This window comes from Notolepis coatsorum (genome assembly GCF_963971535.1).
Source record: "Notolepis coatsorum genome assembly, chromosome: 15".
Classification (NCBI taxonomy): domain Eukaryota; kingdom Metazoa; phylum Chordata; class Actinopteri; order Aulopiformes; family Paralepididae; genus Notolepis; species Notolepis coatsorum.
The window spans coordinates 1,464,726-1,488,546 of record NC_140179.1 but is presented as its reverse complement, the minus strand read 5'-3'; the positions used below and the strand labels follow the sequence as shown (position 1 = coordinate 1,488,546).

The following is a 23,821-nucleotide window of genomic DNA, read 5'->3' as shown; positions in this document are numbered from 1 at the left end:
GGGGCTAATAACCCTTGCCATAATTTCAGTGCGCCCCCTAACTTTTGATTGCAAGGTCTGACATTGACCCCCTTTTCAGGAGTTGACCTAGAGCCCACCAAGGTCATGCATATCAAGTTTGGTCAATGTCAGACCTTGCAATACAATGTAAGGCACTGTAAGGCTACTGTCCTGCCTCACTTCCAGTGATGAAGCTAAGCTATGCTAACGGAGCGTCTATTCCCAAAGCTAAAATGCACGCACAGAGACAAAAAAGGTATGCATCTTCTTGTCTAACTCCAGGGAAGATGTTAAATAAGCTAATTTCCCAAAATGTTGGAGTTCCCCTTTAAGGTAAGGATTAGGTTTATGAAAGAACTTAAAACTGCCGAGTTCTGGCTTTGCAGCAACGGGCAGACAACACGAGAGCGGATATCGCTTCCTGAAATCTCCCGTATCCCTTCTAGACGCCACCATCTACAGACGATCAAATATTGACGAGAACAAAATAATCCAAGTTTCCTTGAAAACGGCACTGATCGCCGGACCGGGGTGTGAAGAGGGCGTTCTGGAAAACACTGTTCCCAGATCAGCCCATGAGCTGCTGCACACCTCCCTCTAATCATCATGACTCAACCCTTGTAATTCACTCAGCCTTTTTATAGACCTTTTGAATGTAATTCCAAGACCCTTTGAATATCCGCACTCGCTCTCAGGACCTTTCAGATATGGCCTTTTCCTTTGAGCCGTTCATGACACATTCGTTAACCAAGGTCAATATTTCCATTATCCATTGGTAACGGATCAATTCCCATTGCAGACGGTCTCCGTGGCAGACGGCGGACAAGCGGCCGCCTCACCCCTCACAGCGGCCTGTAGCGCCGTCAGCCACCGCCGCTTGAGCTCTGGGTTCTCGCAGGAGAAAGTGTGTGTGGTGTGGGATTGGCTGAGGTGGAAACAGGCCTAAGTGTAGAAAAGAAGGGTCAAGCAGTATCATGAGTAAAAAGAACAAAAAAAAACTCCTAAGAAAAAAAAAAGAATCATAACATGCCAACATTATGGGAAATGTGCTTAACGTCTTCTCCAGAATCAGACAAGATAGATACCAACTTCCTTCCAAATGAATGGAAGCAGATATGGATCAGCTAGCCTACAGTGTAGCTGTTAGCAAAAAAAACACCTCTCCTGGAGTTTTAAGCTAGGCTAGCTGATCCGTATCCGCTTCCATTCATTTGAACTAAGCTAGGTTAGCTTTCTACTGAACTCGAGAGGAAATTGTTATCCAACTTCTCGTCACTCCGGAGACGATAACCGCATTTCCCATAATGTTGGCGTGTTCCTTTAACAAACTGGGACCAGTGCAACTGAAACGGATGAACTACGAGAATTTATGCTGGCAGTTGATAAACCGAGTCTCAACATGGCTGTAGAGTCTTTTGGAACCACCAACATTAACTTTATAGTAGTGAAACTGAAACGGAGGGCTAGGGCCTCCACAGGGTGCGTTTGATAGAGCTGGCGGACAAGTTTCAAGTTTCAAGTTTCTTTAATAGTTGTCATACAGAAGTACAGAATACTTTTATACAAAATGCTTCTTACTGTTACGCTCCAGAGACTGTGCTAGACAAGATAAGTATCAAATAACATAGTATAGCATGTAAATTAGAAGTAGAAAATGAGGCCACAGTGTTCAGTATAGACATATGTACAATGTTCGATGCAGAATAGACGTAACTGAGTTACCATATAATATACAATACTATGCAGTGTACTAATATACAATACTATATAGTGCAAAGCAGAAATGGGATGAGGTACAATTTAGGTACAATTTACAGTAAGGTGTACGAGTTGTAGTGCAATCCTTTATCAATAAATATAAAGTGTGGGGAGTGGGTGCTACAGTGTGTTTGTTTAAAGTGAGTGTGTGCTATAAAGTGTGGGGAGTGGGTGCTACAGTGTGTTTGTTTAAAGTGAGTGTGTGCATGTGGATGTGTGTGCTATGTGCGTTTGATGGTTGTTGTTGTGTAATGTTCATTGTTCGTTGAGCAGCCTGATGGCCTGGGGATAGAAGCTTCTTCTGAGTCTTTCTGTGCTCGCCTTGAGACTCCGGTATCGCTTGCCTGACCGCAGCAGTTCAAAGAGGCAGTTGTTCGGGTGACTGGAGTCCTTAATGATTCCCTTAGCCTTGCCCCTGCACCGCTTGTTGTAAATGTTCTGGAGGGTGGGGAGCCCCCCTCCAATTGTGCGTTCGGCTGAACGTGTCACTCTTTGTAGTCTGCTTCGGTCTTGTGCAGTGTATTATGTCTTCAAATAACGCACCGGACTGCGGCTTAACGTTTGACGGTTTATTTGATCCGCTCCACCAGTGCACAACACACACACACCATCTCCTGTTACCACAACGCTTTACGGTATATCACAGCAGTGTCGCAACATTACCGTGCCATCTTAAAGGCCCGGTGAACACCGTTGTGATTCACATACACAACATATTCCCCCCCCCACAGGGAACCCCGAAGAACATCCCCATACAGTTTAATTCATATGTAATTCATACTAACAGTCCCTGCAGCCTACCTAGGTGAACCGGGTAGACTGCCAGTCACCGACATAGTCTTGTGGATTATTCTGCCACGCAACAGACTATGCTCTGACTAAAACGGTCAATGAATAAATATAAATAATCTGTAACATAAATAGTCTATCTCTCAAGTAACATAGTCTCTCAAGTAGGCCGGTCTATTCCGGACGCGGACTGGCCATGCGTCCCGGCGAACCTGGGGCTCGACTGGCAATGGCAATGGTGAGCCCCGCTGGGCGCGGTCTGGAGAGGCCTCCAGGTGAACCTGGGGCTCGGCTGGCAATGGCGAGCCCCGCTGCGGCTCATCTGGCAAAACCCAGTCCTCAATGTCCAGCTCTGAACCCTCCCTAGACTCTGGGTCCGAGATGGGGTCGTTTGCCACCTTCTTAAGCCGGTTTGCGTGCCACCGTGATCCATCGGCCAGACGAAAGGTGGCCGGGCCCAGCCGGGCCGTGACCCGTATCGGTGCCGACCAGAAGGAGAGCAGCTTGTGGTCCCGGTGGGGACGACGAATCCGGACCCAGTCTTCTTCTGTGAAGGAAGGCGCTTTCACCCTCCGCCTCCTATCGAACCGCTGCTTCATTCGACGCTGAGCATCTGCGACCCTGGTGCCCTGGCAGGGTATCACTGCCGGCGTGATACTTGCCGGGACCCTCAGCCGATCCAGGGGAAGCTGCAACTCGCGTCCCATCATCAGGAGGGCTGGGGAACTGCCCGTAGTTGTGTGCGGCGTCGCCCTGTAGTGAAGCAGAGTGCGGAATAAAGCGGCTGAGAACGGCAGACCCTCCGTCAGGTGTGCTCTGATACCGTTCTTCAATGTCTGATTAAACCTCTCCACCCCCCCGTTTGCCTCCGGGTGGTAGAAGGCTGTACGGACGTGGTTAATCCCCCTGGCCTCCATGAAAGTGGCAAAGTCAGCAGAGACAAACTGCGGCCCATTGTCCGTAGTGAGGGTGTCTGGAATGCCCCACCGGGCGAACAGGGCGGAGAGGAAATCCGTGACCACACGGGTAGTCACAGACCCCGAGGCGGCCACCTCCGGCCACTTGGAATGGAGGTCATAGGCCACCAGGAGGAAACGCTGGTGGTGTGGGACACCATGGAGCTCCCCACAGATGTCCAGCTGGATGTGCTTCCAAGGTGCGGGTGGCCATGGCAAAGGCTGCAGAGGCGCTGGGGTCGGCGGCCCCGTCTTACCGCTGAGAAGGCAGGCTGAGCAGTCCCTCACCATTGTCTCTATATCCCGGTCAATGCCCGGCCACCACACCAGATCCCTGCAGCGCTGCTTCACCCTCACGATGCCCAGGTGCCCCTCTGAGGTCACTGGGGATGACTGTGCGAAGCCCCCGAGCCACACAAACACTGCTCCAGCAGGACATCCCATCCTCGTCGCCAATATTATGTCTTCAAATAACGCACCGGACTGCGGCTTAACGTTTGACGGTTTATTTGATCCGCTCCACCAGTGCACAACACACACACACCATATCCTGTTACCACAACGCTTTACGGTATATCACAGCAGTGTCGCAACATTACCGTGCCATCTTAAAGGCCCGGTGAACACCGTTGTGATTCACATACACAACACAGTGCTATTCCCAAACCAGGAGGTGATGTTGCCAGTCAGGATGCTCTCTATTGTACATGAGTAGAAGTTCTTAAGGATCTTCTGACTGACTTGGAACTTCCTTAGGCGCCTGAGGAAGTAGAGGTGTTGTCGTGCCTTCTTCACAACACTGTCAATGTGTGTGGTCCATGTCAAGTCCTCGGATATGTAGGCTCCGAGGTACTTAAAGCTGTTCACTCTCTCAACCGGTGCCCCGTCGATGCCGAGGGGGCTGTAGTCCCTGACCCCCGACCTCCTGAAGTCCACAATCATCTCCTTTGTTTTGCTGACGTTCAGGGAGAGGCTGTTTTCCTGGCACCATCCCGCCAGGACCTTGACCTCTTCCAGGTAGGCCCTCTCGTCGTTTGCAGAGATCAGGCCCACCACCACTGTGTCGTCAGCAAATTTGATTGTGTTGCTACTCCGCTGAGCCACACAGTCGTGTGTGTACAGGGAGTAGAGGAGGGGACTCGGAACACAGCCCTTGGGGGCCCCTATGTTGAGGGTGATGGATGAGGAGGTGCACTATGGGGTTGTGACTCGGATTAAAGAATCACACAGAGGCGTGCTGCAGTTAATGATTGTATTTTGGAATTTGCATGTGTGGTTGTCTACAAAGGAATACAATACAGTATACATTAGTAAACACAGTAGTGACGTACATAAACATAATGTCATAAACATGTGGTCTATAGCTACTATAATATTCATTAGTAATATAGTGCAACTAGTAACTAAGACATTCACTTCAGTACTTCAGTATCAGTACTAAATACCTATATGTCCCTATGCCATAAATGTCATGTATGTTGTGTATGTCATAAATGTCTATATGAATTGAAAATGGGGGACCCTGATGGAAACAAGACAAACGTCTTTCTCAGGTCTGCATCCCCTTATCAATTGTGTGTATTGAGCCGTACTGTATTGTACCCATTCTGCAATCTGTTAAATAAAGTTTTCATTCATTCATTCACTTAACCAGAGTTATTATATATAACCTACATAGCCTATGCAGGGAATTACTCATGCAGTACATGCAGCAATATAAGTAGGCATACTGTAAACCAGGTGTAAAGATACATTCAATTCACTAACAGTAATGAGTGAGTTATATTTATATAGCCTAGGCTAGCTAACATGCGGCTAAGCTAACAACGCAGCACAGCAGCATCTCACTAGCAGAGGTAGCCTAGGCTAGCTAACATGCGGCTAAGCTAACAACGCAGCATCTCACTAGCAGAGGTAGCCTAGGCTAGCTAACATGCGGCTAAGCTAACAACGCAGCACAGCAGCATCTCACTAGCAGAGGTAGCCTAGGCTAGCTAACATGCGGCTAAGCTAACAACGCAGCACAGCAGCATCTCACTAGCAGAGGTAGCCTAGGCTAGCTAACATGCGGCTAAGCTAACAACGCAGCACAGCAGCATCTCACTAGCAGAGAGAAACAACATCAACAGAAATAGATCAATGTGAACATACTGTAAGTGTAGGGTAAGCTGAATGAATGAATTAGGCAGGAACTAAACATAAGTACTGTACTCACGTCTGTCATTGACGCACACGTTCCTCAAAGGGACAGAAGTAAACTACTGCCGCACCGTCAGACAGCTGAACTGAGCTCAAACTTGCGCGACGTTAGAAGAAGAAACTCTTAAAGGGCCAGTAACCTTAACAGAAGACTAGAGTGCGACACTAGCTGGAGCACATCACGCTGAACGATTACACTGGCATAAATCAATTACCCTTTCCTGTCAACAACAACATATTAAAGGGCTATTACAGAACAAAGTAGTCTTATTAACAGGGCATGGCTGTAGAGTCTTTTGGAACCACCAACATTAACTTTATAGTAGTGAAACAATTCCATTGCAAGTAAAATAGCTTGATCATATGTTGAGATTTAACACCTGAATGTCAGATTTTATACACCAAGCTTACCAACATCAACTTCTTTCCTTTCAACCATGAAGCTGGTCCAAACTAAAGGAAGAGTATTTTCCATAAAGAACCATGCATGTCAACCGTTCACAATGCTTTATTTATATACCTTGAAACGGGCCTCTCCCTCGGGCTCCAGAGCCAACCGGGGGGAATCCTCCACACAGCAGCCCAGCAGAGACACACTGGTCAAGGCCTTCACGTCCTGGGGATGTGGTAGTGTAAGTAGGAGAGAACGAGGAGGTAGGATCGTTTATGATGCGAAGAGGTGTGGATGGGATGGGAGTAGGCAGGTTGGATGGCCTTCTCTGGTTGAAAGGCATAACTATTTGTTGATTTTTAAAGCCCTTATTGGGAAACGTCCCCCTGTTCTACACATTAAAATGACTGGTTGGTTCTCAGGGTTCCTCCAGTTTGCTCTGAACTACAAAAAAAAGCTTTTTCCTTTGATGCTTCCAACACCTGGAACGCCCTCCAACTGACTCTGAAGCTGAAGGTTCTTCCCTCTTTTGCTGCATTTAAAAGTATGATCTCCGACCACTGTGTGTCGATTTGAAACAGTCTCAGCTGATTTTTATTGTGTAGATTTGGAACGGTCTCAGCTGACTTTTATTGTGTATTCTTATGTTGTTGTTGTTGTTGTGCCTCCATGTATGGATTTGCTGATAACCGCATCTTTGTTTCAGAAGCTCGTCGTCGCTGTAAATGAGGGTAACCTCAGAAATAAAGGTTTGAGATAAAATTAGTCAAGTTGTGTAGGTATTAGGCCTGTCCCCGACTAAGGATTTTTATAGTCGACTTTGATTAGCCAAAATGTGCAGATAGTCGACTGGTAGAATGCAAAAAATATATATATATATTTTTTGGGATCATTCCATTTGGGCTGTGGGCAGTGCTTAATGTCTGAAGGAGTCGACGGAAGGCTTCTTGTCCTCTGCAAAAGCATGCAATTGGTCCACTGATGGATACATCTTGATATTTGTCTAGTCAGTGTGTTTATTAGATGGGTGAAATCCTCTTTCAGTGCCTCTGTGCCCGTTTTCTTAGGCAGTTAGCCTCGCTGGTATGTGCGCCATTAGCGTTAGCCATGCGTCTAGGCCTCTTTGATTTTGGAAAGAATGATATATTTTTTTTTAAATAAAAATGTATACTTATATACTTTGTTTGCATTCGACTAAGAGGTTGGCAGTTGACTACGGCTCATTTCGATCGATTAGTCGACTAGTCGAGGTCAGCCCCAGTAGGTATTATGCAGAAAGGCGCACTTTCACTGAGTGGCTCAGGAGGTAGAGCAGTGGTCTGGTAATCTGGAGGTTCCCGCTTCAATTCCCGCTCCTCCCGGGCAGCATGTCGAAGTGTCCTTGAGCAAAGACACTTAACCCCTAATTGCCGCTAATTGAATGTGTGAGTGAAATGTGAGGAACAAATTGTAAAGAGATTTGAATAAAAGCACTATATGCATGTACCATTTAACATCAAAGTCGCTTGGCTTTGATTTCTGACATGTTGCACATGGACATTGGGACAATTCTCCGATACAGATAACACTATTTTAGCCAGATTGCCAACATCAGTATTGGCATCCCTACACTCAAGAGTGTGTGTGCGTGTGCACGTGCACGTGTGTTTTCACTCCTACCTGTGGAGCAGTGTAGATGTGGAGCGCCAGGGGCTGGGTCCTGGGGATGACAGACCACACCCTCTGCCAGGTGCGGGGGTCATCTCCATACAGTACGAAGCCACTCATCACACTGTCACAGGCCACAGGGGACGCCTCAGTCTGGGACAGAACACATGACAAAGAGGACTTATGGGCGGCAGTTGATAACAAGCGCACCCAACTTAATGCAGACGTTTTGTAGTAGTGTTAACTAAACATAACAACTCTGTGGTTTTCAGAAGGTCAGGTTTACAGTCTCATGGGAGTATTTTTATTTTATACCTCTTTTCAACACCAGTGTGAACGGCATTTTAGTAAGGTAAGCGGATACCAGCTAAAATTTTTTTTTTTTTTTAATCCACTTTTTCTCCCATTTTCTATATTTTTCTCCCATCCCAATTTCGTATCATCCAATTCAACCCTCCCCTGTCACGAACGCTGTTTCTTGCCTCCCACAAGCCGGCTGCAATGTGGACTAAGTCATACATAGCACAAGTCCCCTCCGGTACTTGAGGTAACAGCAGTCTCATCTTTTCACCTGCGCAGCTCGATCTCTCAGTGGCGAGGAGTAACGCGTGGGAGGCTCACGCTGCCCCCGACACTTCCTGATTCTACTGTGCAGGCGCACCAACCGACCTGTAGGAGTCGCTGTCCACAACGCCCGATCCCCACCCATCAGATTCCCACCCCCTAATACGGCCAATGTGTATTAGTATGAACGACCAGCTAAACTGAAAGCAATGTGGAGCGCTGGGCTCGAACAGGCAAGCCCAGCGTCTCCGTCATTCGTGGCGAGCGCCTTGCCCACTACGCCACGTAGCCGCCCTAGCTAAAACACACCTATATATATATATATATATACATACACACACCATATACACTTACGAACACAATGTGTTAATGACAGCAGCAATCCAGTAATGGGAAGAAGTCAAAATTAGACTGGTATGGTCCTTTAATGGAAATCCAGTTGAATTGAAACTCTGCACTGTGCCTTCAATACACAATACACTCCTCCATGACATGTACAGGTGACTGCCAGCATCCAGAGACAGTCTATATAATGAGAAGGATCACTGTGGTAGTTTAACCAGAGACAGTCTATATAATGAGAAGGATCACTGTGGTAGTTTAACCAGAGACAGTCTATATAATGAGAAGGATCACTGTGGTAGTTTAACCAGAGACAGTCTATATAATGAGAAGGATCACGGTGGTAGTTTAACCAGAGACAGTCTATATAATGAGAAGGATCACGGTGGTAGTTTAACCAGAGACAGCATATATAATGAGAAGGATCACTGTGGTAGTTTAACCAGAGACAGCATATATAATGAGAAGGATCACGGTGGTAGTTTAACCAGAGACAGTCTATATAATGAGAAGGATCACGGTGGTAGTTTAACCAGAGACAGTCTATATAATGAGAAGGATCACTGTGGTAGTTTAACCAGAGACAGTCTATATAATGAGAAGGATCCCTGTGGTAGTTTAACCAGAGACAGTCTATATAATGAGAAGGATCACTGTGGTAGTTTAACCAGAGACAGTCTATGTAATGAGAAGGATCACTGTGGTAGTTTAACCAGAGACAGTCTATATAATGAGAAGGATCACTGTGGTAGTTTAACCAGAGAGTCTATATAATGAGAAGGATCACTGTGGTAGTTTAACCAGAGACAGTCTATGTAATGAGAAGGATCACTGTGGTAGTTTAACCAGAGACAGTCTATATAATGAGAAGGATCACTGTGGTAGTTTAACCAGAGACAGTCTATATAATGAGAAGGATCACTGTGGTAGTTTAACCAGAGACGGTCTATATAATGAGAAGGATCACTGTGGTAGTTTAACCAGAGACAGTCTATATAATGAGAAGGATCACTGTGGTAGTTTAACCAGAGACAGTCTATATAATGAGAAGGATCACTGTGGTAGTTTAACCAGAGACGGTCTATATAATGAGAAGGATCACTGTGGTAGTTTAACCAGAGACAGTCTATATAATGAGAAGGATCACTGTGGTAGTTTAACCAGAGACGGTCTATATAATGAGAAGGATCACTGTGGTAGTTTAACCAGAGACAGTCTATATAATGAGAAGGATCACTGTGGTAGTTTAACCAGAGACAGTCTATATAATGAGAAGGATCACTGTGGTAGTTTAACCAGAGACGGTCTATATAATGAGAAGGATCCCTGTGGTAGTTTAACCAGAGACGGTCTATATAATGAGAAGGATCACTGTGGTAGTTTAACCAGAGACAGTCTATATAATGAGAAGGATCACTGTGGTAGTTTAACCAGAGACAGTCTATATAATGAGAAGGATCACTGTGGTAGTTTAACCAGAGACAGTCTATATAATGAGAAGGATCACTGTGGTAGTTTAACCAGAGACAGTCTATATAATGAGAAGGATCACTGTGGTAGTTTAACCAGAGACAGTCTATATAATGAGAAGGATCACTGTGGTAGTTTAACCAGAGACAGTCTATATAATGAGAAGGATCACTGTGGTAGTTTGACCAGAGACAGTCTATATAATGAGAAGGATCACTGTGGTAGTTTAACCAGAGACAGTCTATATAATGAGAAGGATCACTGTGGTAGTTTAACCAGAGACAGTCTATATAACATTTACATTTAGTCATTTAGCTGACGCTTTTATCCAAAGCGACTTACAAGTTCTGTACGACAAGCCATCAGGAAGGGCACAACTCTATCAGCTGAGCAACAATGTTCATCAAAGTGTTGAGTGCTACAGTGTAGGTTAGTTTATTAGGACAAGTGCATGACAGTACGGTTAGTTAGGGTTAGATTTTTTTATTGTTTTTTTTTTTTTTTTTTATTCAGATAATGGTTGAAGAAGTGCGTCTTTAGTCGACGGCGAAAGATTGGACGTGATTCGGCTGTCCTAACTGGGGTGGGTAGTTCATTCCACCATTGTGGGGCAAGGACTGAGAATAGGCGACTTCTCTTTGATGACCCTCCCGGAGCTTGGATAGGAGTAGGTCTGAGGCGGCCAGAAGATGCAGAGCGTAGGGGTCTTGAGGGTGTGTAGTTAGAGACCATTGACCGGAGGTAGGCGGGAGCGGTTCCCTTTGCCGCACGGTATGCTAGGTCGAGGGCCTTGAAGCGGATTCGTGCAGCAATGGGGAGCCAGTGCAGGTCCCTAAGAAGTGGGGTGACATGGGCCGACTTCGGTAGGTTTGAGATCAGGCGGGCCGCTGCGTTCTGAATGAGTTGAAGAGGCTTAGTGGCAGTGGCCGGGAGGCCAGCGAGCAGTGCATTGCAGTAGTCGAGGCGGGAGATGACTGTTGATTGGACGAGGAGTTGGGTGGCTTCTTTTGTCAGGAAGGGGCGTATCCTTCTGACGTTGCTCAGGAGGAATCGGCAGGTTCTGGTCGTCGCTGCGATGTGAGCAGAGAAGTTCAACTGGTCGTCGAGGACAACACCAAGGTTCTTGGCGGTCGGGGACGCAGTCACAGCTGTATTCTCGACTGTGATTGAAAGGTCGGTTAGGGGGGAGGATTTGGCCGGCAGGTGGAGCAATTCTGTTTTGCTTAGGTTCAGTTTGAGGTGGTTGGACGTCATCCAGGCTGAGATGTCGGACAGACAGGCCGAGATCCGCTCAGAGACGTGGATATCTGAGGGAGGGAAGGAGAGGAAGAGTTGAGTATCGTCGGCATAACAATGGTAGGAGAAGCCATGAGACGTGATAATGTTACCCAGTGATTTAGTGTAGAGGGAGAAGAGAAGGGGTCCTAAAACCGAGCCCTGGGGGACACCCGTCCGCAGGGGGGCGGGTGGCCGACAGGGTCCCTCTCCATGACACTTGGTAGGAGCGGTCATTGAGGTATGATGACAGCCATGTCAGCGCAGAGCCAGCCACTCCCATTCCTGCGAGGGCCGCAAGGAGGATCTGGTGGTTGACTGTGTCGAAGGCTGCAGATAGATCTAGGAGAATCAGGACAGAGGAGAGGCCTTTCGCTTTTGCTAAGTGAAGTGCCTCTGTGACCGCAATGAGGGCTGTCTCTGTGGAGTGACCAGTCCTGAAGCCTGACTGATTAGGGTCTAGGAGGTCATTCTGTAAGAGATAAGCAGTAAGTTGGTTGGATACAGCACGTTCAAGTGTTTTAGAAAGGAAGGAGAGAAGAGAGACAGGACGGTAGTTGCCTATGACGGTAGGGTTCAGGGTTGGTTTTTTTATGAGCGGCGTGACTCTGGCTTGTTTTAGGGAGGTGGGGACCACCCCCGAGTTGAGTGAGGAGTTGATGGTTGCAGTTAGGAATGGGAGGATGTCTGGTGCTATGGTCTGGAGGAGTGGGGAGGGTAGCTGGTCCAGCTGGCAAGTAGTCGGACGGTTTGACGTTACCAGTGTCAGGGTCTCTGCTTCTGTAATGGGAGAGAAAGATGACAGAGTGAAGGATGAGGTTCTCGATTCAGCATTTGGAATGGGTGGGGGTTGGGAGAAGGAGCTGCGGATGTTCTCCACTTTTTCCTCAAAGAAGATCGCAAAGTCTTCGGCAGAGAAAGATGAGGGAGGGGGGGGTGGGGGGGGAGTGAGGAGGGAGGACATGGTAGCATGCAGTTTGCGAAGATTCTTGGCAGAGGCCTCGATCCTATGGTGGAAGAAAGAAGCTTTGGCATTAGTGATGGTTTTGGAGAATGTTAACAAGAGGTTGTGATATGTGTCGATGTCAGCAGTGAGGCGTGACTTTCTATACTTCCTTTCAGCTGCTCTCAGGACCTGTCTTTGTTCTCTCACTGGATCTGTCAGCCATGGACTGGGTGGGGAACGGCGGGCAGGTTTCTCAACGAGGGGACAGAGCTTGTCGAAGGAGGTTGCAAGGGCTGAAAGGAGGGTGGAGGTTGCCATCTCTGTGGAGAGAGCAGAGAAGGTGTCACTCAAAGGTAGAGCGGATAGTATGTCAGGAGAGGGTGGAGGGGGATAGGGAGGGCAGGTTGCGTCTGAGTGAGACTGTTTGAGTTGGGGTGAAGACCTTTCGGTTAAGCATGAGAGTTAGTGAGAAGGATATGAAGGAATGGTCAGATACATGTAGGGGAGTTACCGTGGTGTTAATGATGCTGGAGTTACGGGAAAATATGAGATCCAAGGAGTTGCCTGCTTTGTGGGTGGGAGGCATGGCAGTGGGAGTCAGGTCAAACGATTGTAGGAGGGAGACTACTATGACTGACTGAGATGAGTCAGGCAGGTTGAAGTCGCCCAGTAGAAGGAGAGGGGTACCATCTTCCGGTAAGGAGCTAAGAAGCATGTCCAGCTCATCTGTGAAGTGATCGAGTGTACCTGGAGGGCGGTAGAGTGTAACAATGGTGAGATTGAAAGGATTAGAGACAGATACTGCATGATATTCGAGAGAGGAGAGTGACAGTTCTGGGAGTGGTGTTACGTTTGTAGCCCATGAAGGAGATGTCATGAGGGCAGTGCCTCCACCCCGTCTGGAAGGTCGAGGTGTGTGAGTGAAGTTATAGTTTGTAGATAATGCTGCAGGTGTTGATGAGTTATTGGGGGTTATCCAGGTCTCAGTTAGAGCCAGGAGCTGCAGATTTAGACTATGGGCGTAGGCAGTAATGAAGTCAGCTTTCTTGACCGCTGATTGACAATTCCATAAGCCTCCCCGTACTGTGACAGGTGTATTAGTGGCTGTAGGAGGGTAGGAGAGATTAGCCGGGTTGCTAGCAAACTGGCGTGGATGGGTAGAGTCAGTTCTGGAGGAGCAGATTGTGGATATAGGTATGAGACACATTGTCTTGTCAAGAGTGGCAGGGAGGAAGTAGAGAGATAGCAGTGTGGGAGGGAAATATAGGATTATGGTGTACTTAGCACTGGGTGGATCGGTGGATCCCTCGGCGAAGAACTCCAGGAAAACTCCTCCTCTTTGTCCCTCTTCGTTTCTCGACGCTTCGCTGACGCTACACCAGCAAGCCTTTAAATCACTATCACTATCACTATCACTAATTAGTGCTGTCTTAACACCTGGCCCTTAATGGGGGCACTTAACAAAACAAAATGGCCGTTTTAAACACGCCCCTTTAATCAAGTCAGCTGGTTCCTCACTTTTAAGATTCACTAATAAACTTAAAATGGCTTACCCTAGTTTTCAGTATAAAGCAATGTTTCTCAGTGAGTGTGTCCTGTCCTTCCTTAACAGAGCCCAGTACAGAGTGATTTCAACACAGTGTGGACCTCTGCTTTTAAACAGGGCAGGCTCTTAATGGCTCACTCAGCAAATCAGATGCTACTAGTAAACAGGAAACAGTCCCTTAATGGGGGCACTTAACTAAACAAAATGGCCGTTTTAAACACGCCCCTTTAATCAAGTCAGCTGGTTCCTCACTTTTAAGATTCACTAATAAACTTAAAATGGCTTACCCTAGTTTTCAGTATAAAGCAATGTTTCTCAGTGAGTGTGTCCTGTCCTTCCTTAACAGAGCCCAGTACAGAGTGATTTCAACACAGTGTGGACCTCTGCTTTTAAACAGGGCAGGCTCTTAATGGCTCACTCAGCAAATCAGATGCTACTAGTAAACAGGAAACAGTCCCTTAATGGGGGCACTTAACTAAACAAAATGGCCGTTTTAAACACGCCCCTTTAATCAAGTCAGCTGGTTCCTCACTTTTAAGATTCACTAATAAACTTAAAATGGCTTACCCTAGTTTTCAGTATAAAGCAATGTTTCTCAGTGAGTGTGTCCTGTCCTTCCTTAACAGAGCCCAGTACAGAGTGATTTCAACACAGTGTGGACCTCTGCTTTTAAACAGGGCAGGCTCTTAATGGCTCACTCAGCAAATCAGATGCTACTAGTAAACAGGAAACAGTCCCTTAATGGGGGCACTTAACTAAACAAAATGGCCGTTTTAAACACGCCCCTTTAATCAAGTCAGCTGGTTCCTCACTTTTAAGATTCACTAATAAACTTAAAATGGCTTACCCTAGTTTTCAGTATAAAGCAATGTTTCTCAGTGAGTGTGTCCTGTCCTTCCTTAACAGAGCCCAGTACAGAGTGATTTCAACACAGTGTGGACCTCTGCTTTTAAACAGGGCAGACTCTTAATGGCTCACTCAACAAATCAGATGCTACTAGTAAACAGGAAACAGTCCCTTAATGGGGGCACTTAACTAAACAAAATGGCCGTTTTAAACACGCCCCTTTAATCAAGTCAGCTGGTTCCTCACTTTTAAGATTCACTAATAAACTTAAAATGGCTTACCCTAGTTTTCAGTATAAAGCAATGTTTCTCAGTGAGTGTGTCCTGTCCTTCCTTAACAGAGCCCAGTACAGAGTGATTTCAACACAGTGTGGACCTCTGCTTTTAAACAGGGCAGGCTCTTAATGGCTCACTCAGCAAATCAGATGCTACTAGTAAACAGGAAACAGTCCCTTAATGGGGGCACTTAACTAAACAAAATGGCCGTTTTAAACACGCCCCTTTAATCAAGTCAGCTGGTTCCTCACTTTTAAGATTCACTAATAAACTTAAAATGGCTTACCCTAGTTTTCAGTATAAAGCAATGTTTCTCAGTGAGTGTGTCCTGTCCTTCCTTAACAGAGCCCAGTACAGAGTGATTTCAACACAGTGTGGACCTCTGCTTTTAAACAGGGCAGACTCTTAATGGCTCACTCAGCAAATCAGATGCTACTAGTAAACAGGAAACAGTCCCTTAATGGGGGCACTTAACTAAACAAAATGGCCGTTTTAAACACGCCCCTTTAATCAAGTCAGCTGGTTCCTCACTTTTAAGATTCACTAATAAACTTAAAATGGCTTACCCTAGTTTTCAGTATAAAGCAATGTTTCTCAGTGAGTGTGTCCTGTCCTTCCTTAACAGAGCCCAGTACAGAGTGATTTCAACACAGTGTGGACCTCTGCTTTTAAACAGGGCAGGCTCTTAATGGCTCACTCAGCAAATCAGATGCTACTAGTAAACAGGAAACAGTCCCTTAATGGGGGCACTTAACTAAACAAAATGGCCGTTTTAAACACGCCCCTTTAATCAAGTCAGCTGGTTCCTCACTTTTAAGATTCACTAATAAACTTAAAATGGCTTACCCTAGTTTTCAGTATAAAGCAATGTTTCTCAGTGAGTGTGTCCTGTCCTTCCTTAACAGAGCCCAGTAATGAGAAGGATCACTGTGGTAGTTTAACCAGAGACAGTCTATATAATGAGAAGGATCACTGTGGTAGTTTAACCAGAGACAGTCTATGTAATGAGAAGGATCACTGTGGTAGTTTAACCAGAGACAGTCTATATAATGAGAAGGATCACTGTGGTAGTTTAACCAGAGACAGTCTATGTAATGAGAAGGATCACTGTGGTAGTTTAACCAGAGACAGTCTATATAATGAGAAGGATCACTGTGGTAGTTTAACCAGAGACAGTCTATATAATGAGAAGGATCACTGTGGTAGTTTAACCAGAGACAGCCTATATAATGAGAAGGATCACTGTGGTAGTTTAACCAGAGACAGTCTATATAATGAGAAGGATCACTGTGGTAGTTTAACCAGAGACAGTCTATATAATGAGAAGGATCACTGTGGTAGTTTAACCAGAGACAGTCTATATAATGAGAAGGATCACTGTGGTAGTTTAACCAGAGACAGTCTATATAATGAGAAGGATCACTGTGGTAGTTTAACCAGAGACAGCCTATATAATGAGAAGGATCACTGTGGTAGTTTGACCAGAGACTTTTGCCATGATCTCTGCCAAAAGACTGGGAATCGCAGTCTTTGGTTGCCACGGTAACCTTAAATGTCTTGATATCTTTTTCAATATATCATTGTATCAATAATTAATGTACTTTGAGAATATTGCTGTCTGCTCTGTGCAAACATTCAGATTATTGTCTCGGTACAAAAATAAACCTTTACATTTCCGTACTTTTGACCTTTGTGGAAAATAATTTCTTTACTCAAAGTAACAGGAGAAATTCTACCACATGACACGTGCGTTTTAGACCAACGTAACTGTTGACTTAACATCCAATGTTGTAAGTAAGTTACCAGTGACTTTAAATATGAAATAAGTATTAGATACAGATGCCCATTCAAAGAGATAGGGGTCTGGTCTCGTTAGTCCCCGTTATCTTTAGACTTCACAGCATCCCATCTAATGGGAATTCAGCAGGCACAGTGCATTCTCCCATCACATGTGTTGAGCACTCCAATATAATACAATGTGAAGAGTTAACTCACTTAAAGTTCAATTGATAACTAAATTATTGTTTTTCTTTATCTCCATTAGAACGGTTTGGAATTATATCTGCTTATGCCATGGTAAAAGCTTTGTTTCCATCTACATATAACATGGTAAACACAGCCAAATAACCCCTATATTTCTATTTTGTTCCCCTTAATTCTAGAAGGTTTCCACCTTCGGATATTCCCAACATTCTGCAACCAAATCAAAATCACATTTATTTGTAAAGCCCGCAATCACAGTCAAGAAGAAACATCACAATAAATCAAGAACAAAAAACCCATCATGAAATCCAAAACAACACTCGCAGACATACCCCAGCGAAGGTAAGGAAAAACTCACTAAAAACCTAGCAATAGGGGAAAAAAGCACCACAGGCAATGTGGAGGAGCAAAACCTTAGACGGGCCGTTCAAGGGGGGATCCCCCTTCTTGGATGTCGGTGATAGTAGTGTTGCTATGGATGATTGATGGGTGGGGAATAATACCTCGGGTATCCCTGTTCCATCTCATTCAAAGTCTGACAGGCTGCCTCTCGAAAAGATCGCCGCCCCCCCCCCCCTCCATCCAACCGTTTACTGACCTCTAGTGTCCCTCTTCTCTTGCCCTCCCTCTTCTCCTCTGTGTCCTGGCCAGTTAGGATGGAGTAACATTCGTTACACACTTTGTTCAGCTTGTTGCCGTCGTACTCCAAGGCGACCTTGTTTTCCGAGCACTTCCAACACACCACCTGGGAGACGATGGGATCAAAACTGGTGGTTAGAGTCGTCCTCCACTGAATGGCTTCTGGGTTTTTTTTGTGGTCAGCTGATTATGTAGGATTTTAATCTATCATTTTAAAACCTCTAAAGTAAAATTACATTCCCCACATTATTGTCCTTCTACAAATTAATAAGATAAGATATTCCTTTATTTCCTTGGGGGAAATTCAGGTGTCATAGCAGCATGGGGGAAGAAATGGAGGTACAGGTATGGGCATGGTAATAGTAGAAGACATAAATATAGGCAGTACAATTAAAGTATAGATGGAAATAAGCAGTGTAAACAATATAATTAACTCTGAATATAAACATATGAGCAAGTATATGATAAGCATATGGGCAGATGAGGGTCTGTATGCCCCATCAGTTATATTATACGTTACAATAAATATGGTCAATAACGCTTCGAATATGAATATTATACTATGAGTATGAATTAGGGGTGTAAAGGTACACGTATCCATACCGAACAAGTTTCAGTGTGTACCGTACCGTTTACCGTAACCACTAACGACCGCCCACCGGGGGCTGTTTTTTTTCACAATCTAATATAATTATATATATATATATTTTTCTTTACAAGTCGATTAATTTCAATATAGAATATTTGTTGACAGCCCTACAAGTACAATTAGTTGCTGCACACTACATCACCCCTGAGTGGAACATGGAAAGCCAAACTTTCCCCCACTGTACCGAAAACCGTACCGAACCTTGACTTCAAAACCGAGGTACGTACCGTGGTTTGTGTACCGTTACACCCCTAGTATGAATATACAATCATACCTTTTTTAATCTAGTGCTTGTGGTGGGGGGGGGGGGGGGGTGTAATCAACTAAAAAGGTTAGCAACAAAGACCCTATCAACTGCTTAAGCTTCAACAAAAGGGACAACCCTCCAGTAAAAAGACAGTGTAAATGTAGTCAACACCAGTCATTAATCCACCCATAGAAGAGAACAGTGCTTGGCGATATATCGTGACATTATGCGTGTCGATATATATATAGATACACTAACTAATGTATCGATATATAAAAAAAGTTAATAAATCGCAATATTACAATATTGTGACTCCAGTATCGTGATAATATGGTATCGTGGGGTGATTCCCACTCCTTGTGGCCAGGTGGCTGATTAATTCATTAGTTAATAAGAAAAGTCTTCTCACCTTGAATTTATATTTAATAAAAAAATTAAATGTCATCCCCCAATTTAGTCATTATGTCAACCCCCCCCCCCCCCCTGGTCATTGCGCTGCCCTACTGTCAGTCTGGGGAGGACTCCCACACGCCACCTCAGAGACCTGGGGAGGACTCCCACACGCCCCCTCAGAGACCTGGGGAGGACTCCCACACGCCACCTCAGAGACCTGCCTGGGGCTTCTTTTCACCCCGACAGCAGAGGAGTTCCACTGGGCACAGAGCGCAGCGCGTGCGGAAGTTCACGCCATCTCCCCCAGATCTCCTCCCTGCTGAACAGGCGCCCCCCCGACCGACCAGTAGGAGTCGCTATTGCAACGACCAGGACGCGTGTATATTTTCCCCAACAGAGTTTCACTTCCGGTTTGCGCAATCCGATTGGCCACTGACGTTTTTCTCAGCACCAATCGTGTTACTCCTAACAATCGCGCCAGCAGGCTGTTACCCTAACCTTAACCAACTAACCCTAACCTTAACCAACTTCGAAGTTAGGCGCGATTGTTAGGAGTAACGCGATTGGCACTGAGCACGTCAGTGGCCAATCAGATAGCGCAAACCGAACGCGGAAGTGAAACTCCGTTGGGGAAAATATACAGGCGACCAGGACTCTACTCCAGGAAACAGTTACGCTCGCGGGGGGGGGGGGGGGGGCGTCTGATCAAGCCGGATGCACCGCTGCCCCGGGGAATTGAACCCTTCACCTTGAATTGAAAGTCTAGTGAAGGCATCACTCACACAGCCACAGGCCCTGCAGTGGTGTCTCCTCCTAGTGAGGGGGTTGAAAGGCTCCTGGCACTTCATACACAGCGACACCTCGTGGTCTCTGGTCCAGCGAGGAGCACGCCTGCCCAGCTCCTCCGTCTGAAACCCACAGACACGCACTGGCTTTGATTAAATCACAATATTGGTTAATACAGAAAAATCCTAAATCAACCTAAGATGGTTGTAATTATATCCGACATGGAAATAAAAAAAGAAAACCTTATCGTTAAGAATTTATAATTCTACTTACAGACACCTCCAGCTCCATCTCTCTAGAAGCCAATTTAAAGGTTTCATTTCTCTGCTGGAATACGGCGATGGCCTCCTGAATCGCCTAAAGTCAGTCAAATCAAGTTTAAAAAAAAACGAATGCGATCGATTCACCAAACACTCATTTGAAACAGACATATCGTTGTTTTGTAATTAATATCGGATGTACTGTAATGTGCAGAGGAGAGAGTCCGGTACCTTGATCCACTGTTCTCGGTCTTGTTCAGAGCTGAGCACAAAGCAAAAACACAAGTAATAATGAGACGAGTAAAATAAGTCGACGCCTGGTTTTAACTCACATCTGTAAACAACGTGGGTCTATATTTAAACGGACTGCATTTATATAGCGCTTTTATCCAAAGCACTTTACAATTTGTTCCTCAAGATTCACACACCAACACCGGAGGCGACCAGTCCGACCACGCAAGGTGCCAACCTGCTCATCGGGGAAGCAGTTAGGGGTTAAGCATCTTGCTCAAGCGGCCGGAATAGAACCGGGAACCTTTCCGATTACCAGACGACCGCGCTACCTCCTGAGCCACTGTTGTCCCAATATTAATCCATATATAATCTATATTTTCGACAAACACACACACACACACACACACACACACACACACACACACACACCTGGCCTGCAGCTCGAGGGTCTTCTCCTTGCCCGACACCTGGAACGTGTGCTGGTGGTCTTCATTGACCGTCCGCTGCACCTGCATGCCGTCCACCCCGACCCGCGTCCGCAGGGCGAAACGCTGCCCCACCAGGCTGAACTTGGGACTGCAGCACAGCAGCATGTTCTTAAACTAGGGGGGGGGAGGGGGGGGGGGGGGGGGGGGAGGGCCACAGAGAGACGGTGGGGAGAACGAACGCCGGTCACAACAAGCCAAGCTGGTACATTTTGAGCCACGGCTGGCGTGTGTGCGACTGCTCTACCATCGTTTTTACGTTTATTTGGTAAATAATATAATAATATAATAAGTATATAGTATATAATAATATACTATTTAGCTTTTAGATACATTATCTATGTTCATATCAGCCAATTATACAATCTTTTAATAATATATCCATATCAGACATATACCTTTTCATCTACGTATATATACCCATCTCTTTATCAGACACATACATTTTCATTTACGTACACACTATCTATTAGGGAATGTCAATTTCTTCGGTTGAAAATGTTGTTTTACCACGATTTTGAAACGACATTTACTATTCTCCTGCTTAACATGTCTGGGAAGAGAGTTCCATTCCTGCAGACCACGGAACATGACGGTTCGCTGCATTGCATTCGACCTCACTGCATGTTGGTACGTGGCATGTTTCAATGTACCACGAGTAATTACTTGTCCTGGTCACAGACTGAAGTTAACAGAAGGTAGCCTTCAAAATACTATAATTTAAAGTAATATTTAGCTCTTTTAGATTATATAATGTTAGTATATGAATATATATTATAGGCTATGAGCTTCCAGCATCCTGAAACTTTTCCAAATTTTTTTTTTATTTATTTTTTTTATTACATTTAATTGTTATTGCACAAGTACAGAGTACAACTAATTTAATTGGCGTCTAACCAGAATGCAGAGAAGTATGAATACACTGTGGTAGTATTAGTAGTAGGTAGTAGTAGGGGGGGGGGGGGGGGGGATTTGTCAAGATATTGATTATCGTTACTATAAAATTTGATCAAGTTTAAATAAACTTGCCAAAGTAAACTTTGTATGCATGTTCTCGACATTGTAATACAGAGTAATACTTAAAAAAAATTAAAGAATACATCCACAGAGCTTTTAGAAAGGTACGGAATAAAAGTATTGCTTTTCCCTCCGAACCTTTTTTGATTAATGAATTTATCATTCAAAGAATGTCGGCGGGTCCAAAATGAATGTATCCCCTCCCTACTTCCCCACGTGGAATGCACCCGATTGGACATGTTGGTGCTCAAGTGCGACATCTAGCGGCTGAATGTCATCTATAGCACCTTTAAGTGAGGTGAAATAAAGTGAACGCTCTGCGGTCTAACCAGGAAGAGGTATCGCTCCATGGCGGAGGTGTTCCTGGCGGCTAGCTTCAGGAGACGCCCCTCTTTGAGGAACTCATTGGACGGGTTCACGACCTCCTCCTCCCCGACCATCTCGTAGATCTCAAACTGACGCTTCAAGCTCTCCTGAACAGGCGAGAAGAAAAAAACAAGGAGACACAGTGTCAGATGAATTAAAAGTGCCATACCTGTGAACTGCCACTAGAGGTTATTGTAGTTATTTGAAGTTTGGATTTTTTTTTTTACAACTGAGGCAGGTAAATAAAATTTCTTGAGACTAAAGTACAGAAAAAAGGTATCGTTGGGTACCGGTATCGGTTCAAATGTGAAAGGTACCCATCCCTTTTTTTTGATCCACTTTTTCTCCCATTTTTTCTATATTTTTCTCCCATCCCAATTTCTTATCATCCAATTCAACCCTCCCCTGTCACGAACGCTGTTTCTTGCCTCCCACAAGCCGGCTGCAATGTGGACTAAGTCATACATAGCACAAGTCCCCTCTGGTACTTGAGGTAACAGCAGTCGCATCTTTTCACCTGCGCAGCTCGATCTCTCAGTGTCGAGGAGTAACGCGTGGGAGGCTCACGCTGCCCCCGACACTTCCTGATTCTACTGCGCAGGCGCACCAACCGACTTGTAGGAGTCGCTTGTTCACAACGCCCGATCCCCACCCTTCAGTTTCCCTCCCCGTAATACGGCCAATGTGTATTACTGCGGACGACCAGCTAAACTGAAAACATGCGAATCCTAGCGTCTCCACACTGGTGGCGAGTGCCTTGCCCACTACACCACCTAGCCGCCCTAAAGGTACCCATCCCTAAACCTAATACAAGACAGTAACTACAAACACTAAACAGTGAACCTAATACAAGACAGTCACTACAAACACTAAACAGTGAACCTAATACAAGACAGTCACTACAAACACTAAACAGTGAACCTAATACAAGACAGTAACTACAAACACTAAACAGTGAACCTAATACAAGACAGTAACTACAAACACTAAACAGTGAACCTAATACAAGACAGTAACTACAAACACTAAACAGTGAACCTAATACAAGACAGTAACTACAAACACTAAACAGTGAACCTAATACAAGACAGTAACTACAAACACTAAACAGTGAACCCAATACAAGAGAGTAACTACAAACACTAAACCTAATACAAGACAGTCACTACAAACACTAAACAGTGAACCTAATACAAGACAGTAACTACAAACACTAAACCTAATACAAGACAGTCACTACAAACACTAAACAGTGAACCTAATACAAGACAGTAACTACAAACACTAAACAGTGAACCTAATACAAGACAGTAACTACAAACACTAAACAGTGAACCTAATACAAGACAGTCACTACAAACACTAAACAGTGAACCTAATACAAGACAGTAACTACAAACACTAAACAGTGAACCTAATACAAGACAGTAACTACAAACACTAAACAGTGAACCTAATACAAGACAGTAACTACAAACACCAAACAGTGAACCTAATACAAGACAGTCACTACAAACACTAAACAGTGAACCTAATACAAGACAGTAACTACAAACACTAAACAGTGAACCTAATACAAGACAGTAACTACAAACACTAAACAGTGAACCTAATACAAGACAGTAACTACAAACACTAAACAGTGAACCTAATACAAGACAGTAACTACAAACACTAACTAAACAGTGAACCTAATACAAGACAGTAACTACAAACACTAAACAGTGAACCTAATACAAGACAGTAACTACAAACACT

The 23,821-nt window shown here is 45.0% G+C and overlaps 1 protein-coding gene across 1 annotated transcript in view; it reads right to left on the bottom strand.

The window, feature by feature from the left end:
* Nucleotides 1-344: 344 nt before the first annotated feature.
* The window catches only part of LOC311241691 (FYVE, RhoGEF and PH domain-containing protein 4-like), a 46,036-nt gene continuing 22,559 nt past the window's right edge, over nt 345-23,821 (bottom strand). The window contains exons 10-18 of the mRNA XM_084330571.1: nt 22,027-22,170; nt 20,625-20,797; nt 20,193-20,223; nt 19,975-20,058; nt 19,698-19,823; nt 17,586-17,732; nt 7,753-7,893; nt 6,223-6,318; nt 345-942 (exon numbers count right to left, since the gene is read on the bottom strand). Coding sequence (XP_084186697.1) covers nt 784-942; nt 6,223-6,318; nt 7,753-7,893; nt 17,586-17,732; nt 19,698-19,823; nt 19,975-20,058; nt 20,193-20,223; nt 20,625-20,797; nt 22,027-22,170 — 1,101 coding nt within the window. The 3' untranslated portion in view covers nt 345-783. The remainder of the gene's footprint in view (nt 943-6,222; nt 6,319-7,752; nt 7,894-17,585; nt 17,733-19,697; nt 19,824-19,974; nt 20,059-20,192; nt 20,224-20,624; nt 20,798-22,026; nt 22,171-23,821) is intronic.